Genomic DNA, 6,000 nt, shown 5'->3' with positions numbered 1-6,000 from the left:
CAGGCAGCAGAGCACGGCCCGGGCGCCAGCGAGAAAGGCAAGGAGAAGACGAGACGAGATGATGCCAGCGTCCGGCAAGCAGATCCACGAACGGAGACGTTACTAATTTTTTAGTACAACATCGTCTGAGTCGTGGCACTGTCTCGTTGGGTCATTTCCTTTTTTATTCAGGGGGAGCAACGCTTTTCACCACCAGGGTGACACGTCGATGCGGTCCGGTCGCTTTGTTGTCTTGGCGGCGTCTTCCATACACCGACTTTCGTCCTTTTGAGTCGGAGAGTTCTTATTTTTCTATTTCTTTATAAACGATTCAAAAATCTATTATCGCAGTTCACGGTAAATACAAAGCACCTCAAACATAGAAAAATTAGATTATTAAGACTTCAAGGCCACCGATCGACCACGGTCGCCGCTAGAACAAGCTGCTGACGCGTTGATTGTGCCGCTCCCTCATCCGAGTCGATTTAACCTTGTCAATGACAGTTGGTTAGTTTTAGTACGCGTGCCCCTCAGGACCAGCGTCCTAAAGCCATAGTTGTCGTCGGTGACACTGTTGTCGTCGTTGAACCCTTGGATAAATCAAAAGCACCCGACACCCAATGTGGTCGCATGAGGAGAATTCCCTAACCTCACCGTTATAAGGAGCGTCTTTTTTTTCCGCTGAGAGATGTCCTCGCGGAGCGTATACACTGTATACAACCCACGACCAATCAACCACGTGCGCACCGCCCGAAGCGAGACCGTGCAGGCGACGGCTTTTCCACCGGAGACGAGCCGAGCCACTCCGTCGCTGTACTACAACCACTACCCGTCTCCGATCCACGGAGCCGCGGCGCTGTTGCTTGCATGCCCGGGCTCGCGACAGGTCCAAGCCAGGCCAAACTGGCGGCCGCTCCCGCACGCCTTGTCCGGTGGCGGGCCTTGATTTCCTTCCGAGAGTTTCCTCACCGCCAGCGCCACGACGCCCTACGAACGCGGTTGGTGGCCTGCGTTACGGACCGCGCGGATCCGGCGGTTAAATCGCCCTAAACTCACTCCACCACCACCAGTACCTCTCTCACACGCGCCTTCATTTCCTTCCCTCCCTCCTTCCCTGAGCCAGCCAGCCAGCCTTGACTGTTGCTTCGCGGCGCCGCCCCCCTCCTCCCTCTCACCCGCAGCGTCCAGAACAATCCCTCCCTCCCCCGCTCCGTCCGTCGACAACGTCGACGCACCGACCGACCCGTCGATTCCCCGCCACCTTCCCCTCCCTCCGCTCCGTCACCCCCCACATTCCCCGCATCTCGATCGAACCTCTCTCGCCTTTTACCGCCCACCCAGCCCTTCGCCCGCTCCCGAGAAAGATAACCAGGACGGACGGGCGGACGGGCGGACGGAGGAGGGAAAGCAAGCGCGGCGCGCAACCGGAGCAGTGGTCCGGCCGGAGCACGGGAGCGGAGCCCGCAGCGGAGCGCCGGCCGGCCGCGCAGGCGGATCGGGGAGCTGGTGGCCGTTTCGGTTGCAGAGCCGTGTCCGTAACCGTACGTGCGTGCCATGAAGAAGAAAGACGCGGGAGGAGGCGGCGGCGGCGGTGGCGGTGGGGCGTTCGTCGCCGCCCCGTGCGTCGACATCAAGCTCTTCGTCGCCTCGCTCGCCTTCCTCACGCTCTTCGTCGCATTGTGGCAGCTCCAGCCCTACGGCTCCCTCCTCGCCGCCGCCCGCTCCTCCGCCTCCGCGCCCCCATGCGCCCTCCCCCTCGCCAACAACACTAAGGTCCACTCCGCCAACTCGACGTCCTCCGACGCAGCTACCAAGACCGCACCGGTGGCGACGTCGGCTCCGGCCATCCCCGCCGCCGCCGCCGCTGTTCCGATGCAGCTGGCGAAGCCGGCGGCGCGGGCGGAGGACCCGAACACGAACAAGCCGGTGCTCCCTCGGCCGCACGTCAGCTCGGCGGCGCGGGCGGAGCAGCCGAACAAGCCGGTACTCCCGCGGCCGCACGTAACCGCGGCGGCGCGGGCGGAGGAGCCGAAAAGGCCGGTGCCCCGGCCGTCCGGCAGCGCGGCGGTGCGCCCGGAGGACCCGAACAAGCGGGTGCTCCGGCCGTACGGCAGCGCGGCGGCGCTGTTCGTGCAGATGGGCGCGTACCGGGGCGGGCCGCGGACGTTCGCCATCGTGGGGCTGGCGTCCAAGCCCACGCACGTGTTCGGCACCCCCTACTTCAAGTGCGAGTGGCAGCCCAACCCGAGCGCCGCCGACCCGGCGCCGCGCGCCGTCCGGACCAAGGCCTACAAGATCCTGCCAGACTGGGGCTACGGCCGCGTCTACACCACCGTGGTCGTCAACTGCACCTTCCCGTCCAACCCCAACGCCGCCAACGCCGGCGGCAGGCTGCTCGTGCACGCCTACCACTCCACCGCCTCCCGCCGGTACGAGCGGTTCGTCGCTCTCGAGGAGGCGCCGGGCGCCTACGACGAGGCCGCCTTCAGCCCGCCGTTCCAGTACGACTACCTCTACTGCGGCTCCTCGCTCTACGGCAACCTCAGCGCGGACCGCATGCGGGAGTGGGTGGCGTACCACGCGCACTTCTTCGGGCCCAGGTCGCACTTCGTCTTCCACGACGCCGGCGGCGTGAGCCCGGAGGTGCGGGCGGTGCTGGAGCCGTGGATCAGGGCGGGGCGGGTCACGGTGCAGGACGTCCGGGCGCAGGCCGAGTTCGACAGCTACTACTACAACCAGTTCCTGGTGGTGAACGACTGCCTGCACCGGTACCGGCACGCCGCCAACTGGACCTTCTTCTTCGACGTCGACGAGTACCTCTACCTGCCCAACGGCCAGGCTCTGGACCAGGTGCTCGGGAGGCTCTCGGGGTACACGCAGTTCACCATCGAGCAGAATCCCATGTCCACCAAGCTCTGCGTCAAGAATCCGAGGAACGATTACTCAAGGTTTGTGATGTCTATCCCGTATCTGTCCATTCGCAATTCAGTTTTATATTTATGATTGCGAGATCTCTGTCGCGCCGCCTCCCAAATTTAGCTTCAGGTGTATCAGATTCAGGCTGGTAGTAAATACTCCTACATTTTGTCCTACGGGTTTGGTTGCATTCCCAGATATATAATTTAGCCGTTGAACCTTGGCTGTGTTGTTTAATCAAACAAACAAACATTCTCAAAGCAGTTACTACTTGTTTATGCAGTCCGTTGAACAATTGGGCACTGAGCTGCTTGAGTTCGACCTTGCACGTTTAATTTAATTAAAAACTGGTTAGATTTCCTTTGGTCAAATTGAGTCCTGCAAGGCAACATGGCGGTTGACACCTTTCCCTTTTGTTCTCCAGCTTTCATCATTGAACCAATTTTTTGGGTCAAATTGAGTCCTGCAAAGCAGTTAATTAAAGCATCATTAGGTGTCACAACCAAAGGTCATTACATTACTTTTAAGACATTTGGTTCTCCAGCATCTTTCGCTGTTGAGCCAAAAATGTTAGTAAAACATCAGTTGGTTTCACAAACAAAGCCAATTACTTTAATACATTCTGTTCTCCAGCTTTCACCACTGAGGCAAAAACCTTAGTAGTATATCATGATTTGGTTCCACAGTAAAGGCATCGCCTTCTACCGGCCTGGAAACAAAGATGAATTGAGCCCAGTAAATAGAATTTGCCTTATTCATCATGACACTAAATTTTAGCACAGTCTTTGTCTTCATTGTTGATCTTACATTTCAAACTAATACATAGCAACGATGTTATCTGAACTAACAATGCACATTTCACCGACGATGCAGGGAATGGGGATTCGAGAAGTTCGTGTTCCGGAACTCGATCACGAGGGTGCGGCGCGACCGCAAGTACGCGATCCAGGCGCGGAACGCGTACGCGACGGGGGTGCACATGTCGCAGAACATCTACGGGAGGTCGACGCACAAGACGGAGGCCCTGATCAGGTACTACCACTACCACAACTCCATCAACGTGTTGGGTGAGCCCTGCCAGGAGTTCGTGCCGCGGCCCGGCAGCGGCCGCAAGGTCACCTTCGAGGGCGTCCCCTACGTGTACGACGACGCCATGAAGCGCCTCGCCGGCGAGGTCCGGCGGTTCGAGAACGAGACCATCGGATCGTCGTCTCTTACATGATAATTACAAGCAGCTGCTGGGTGGTGGCCGCTGCCTGCTGGTGCTGGTACATATACGCTGATGTTTTATTTAGGATGTGTGGACTGGAGAGTCTGTTTTATTAGAAGAGGCAGGTCGGCCGGTGTAAAGTTTTGGTTCTTCGTTGGGCCGGCCCTTCAGTAATGGGGATCTGCTTTTTGCTGCGTTTTCTTCACCTTTTTCTGCCTGTCCCCCACATTCGTTTACAGATCTGTGTGTGTAGACTGATGATGTTGGCTTTTTACTGCTGCTAGATTCTTTCATCTCCTTCTGGGGTCACATACACAAAGTGTCAAAAAGTGAGGCGTTTCTGCTTTTTGTTGTTACATCATTTGTGATCTTTCTGGCCGTGTGACTGTCAGCAAACCAGGGACGATGGGTCGAAACCGGGAAGGGAAGACGAGCTGTGGTCTTTTCCGGGTTAGGCAAAAACGGCTGGCACCGTGGGTGTTTCCAGATTTCGATTGCAACAGGTCTGCCGGCCGGCGGTCAGGGGTGATGGGCCTGAGACTGGCATGGGAGGGACGAACGGTGGGCAGACACGCCGGAATGATAGCGCGTGATGGGCGGTCGCTGCATGTGCGTGCACGCGCGCGTTGGATAGATTGATCCGCTTTGCGCAGCGGCGGCCGCCCCGCCGGTGGCGCGTCGCTGTGGCTTGCGGGAGTGGATCTCCATGCGCGGCGCGGCGCGTGCTGTGATGATTGGTTCACGGGGGTTTTTGGATTTCCGCCGCCTTCCAAGATCGAAGCTAGTACTACGCAGACGATACTTGCTCAGACGAAAACTGGACGATGGTGAATCCATTGGTATGTCGTAGTTTGCTCATAGGTATGGACGGCTTGATTAGCACTGTCGTGCAAGAATCGTGCACCCTGAGTCGTCTGCATAGCAGCGCTCTTCCAAGATCGGTGCTCTGTGCATTCCACCGCACGCGGCAAAATTTCGTGTTTTGACCTTTTTCGATACCTATTCGAGATTTGATCTTAGTTTGAATTTTTTTTAGATCTGACCCTTTTGCTACCACCAGGGTCCAAGGTGATAGGGTATAACTGCCTACCACCACTATCGTAAAAATTTACTAAGTATTGAACACAATGCGTGTTCGTGCCTACCGCCGAGCACATTGGCGGTAGGGTTGTACATGCTACCGTCATTCTGTTTGATGGTAAGTCCCTGGCGGTAGCAAAAGGGTCAGATCTCAAATAGGTATCGAAAAAGGGTCAAACACGAAATTTTGCCACCGCATGCGAATACAGCTGCTGGCCTTCGGACCTAGGTTTTGCTTATACCTGGCCAAACGGGCCGGCCCGGCACGGCCCAGCCCATCATAATCGTGCCTGGCCCGGCACGGCCCGCCAGGGCACGATTACTATACGGGCCGGCCCGGCACGGCCCAGCCCATCGTAATCGTGCCTGGCCCGGCACGGCCCGCCAGGGCATGATTACTATACGGGCCAGGCCGGGCCGGCCCGCGTGCTGCGCCCTGAGGTCCAGGAACGGCCCAGTTAGTAAACGGTCCGGCATGTTGGCCCGTTTAGCACGGTGGGCCGCATATTTTCAGCCTGTTATTTGACGCATTGAGGGTTTTTAGCCCATTTTTACATGTTGGGCCATATATAATCAGGTTGTGCCATGCGTAATCGGGCCGTGCCGACGTGCTCACGGGCCGGCCCAAAAAAACGGCCCATTTGACTAGCTATAGTTTTGCTATTGTTGACCTGGTTTAACACCGTCCATCTTTTCTGGCCCCTGGGTATGAGAAAATGGAGAAATTTAATCTTAGCCTACACTTTACTTCTAACTTCAATGATTTGCCCCCCTCCCTCCGGTCCAGATTGACGGGTGGAGCCGGGGTCACTAGC

The 6,000-nt window shown here is 57.4% G+C and overlaps 1 protein-coding gene across 1 annotated transcript; it reads left to right on the top strand.

Moving 5' to 3' along the window:
- Positions 1-755: 755 nt before the first annotated feature.
- LOC119317632 (galactan beta-1,4-galactosyltransferase GALS1-like) lies at positions 756-4,414 on the top strand. Its single transcript, XM_037592115.1, has 2 exons — positions 756-2,927; positions 3,769-4,414. Exons 1-2 carry the CDS (start codon positions 1,534-1,536, stop codon positions 4,115-4,117), a joined length of 1,743 nt encoding a protein of 580 aa, XP_037448012.1. The 5' UTR covers positions 756-1,533; the 3' UTR covers positions 4,118-4,414.
- Positions 4,415-6,000: the final 1,586 nt, after the last annotated feature.

This window comes from Triticum dicoccoides, chromosome 6A (assembly GCF_002162155.2).
Source record: "Triticum dicoccoides isolate Atlit2015 ecotype Zavitan chromosome 6A, WEW_v2.0, whole genome shotgun sequence".
Classification (NCBI taxonomy): Eukaryota; Viridiplantae; Streptophyta; class Magnoliopsida; order Poales; family Poaceae; genus Triticum; species Triticum dicoccoides.
Note: the sequence above shows the minus strand (reverse complement) of the source record. Positions and strands in the feature narration are given on the sequence as shown.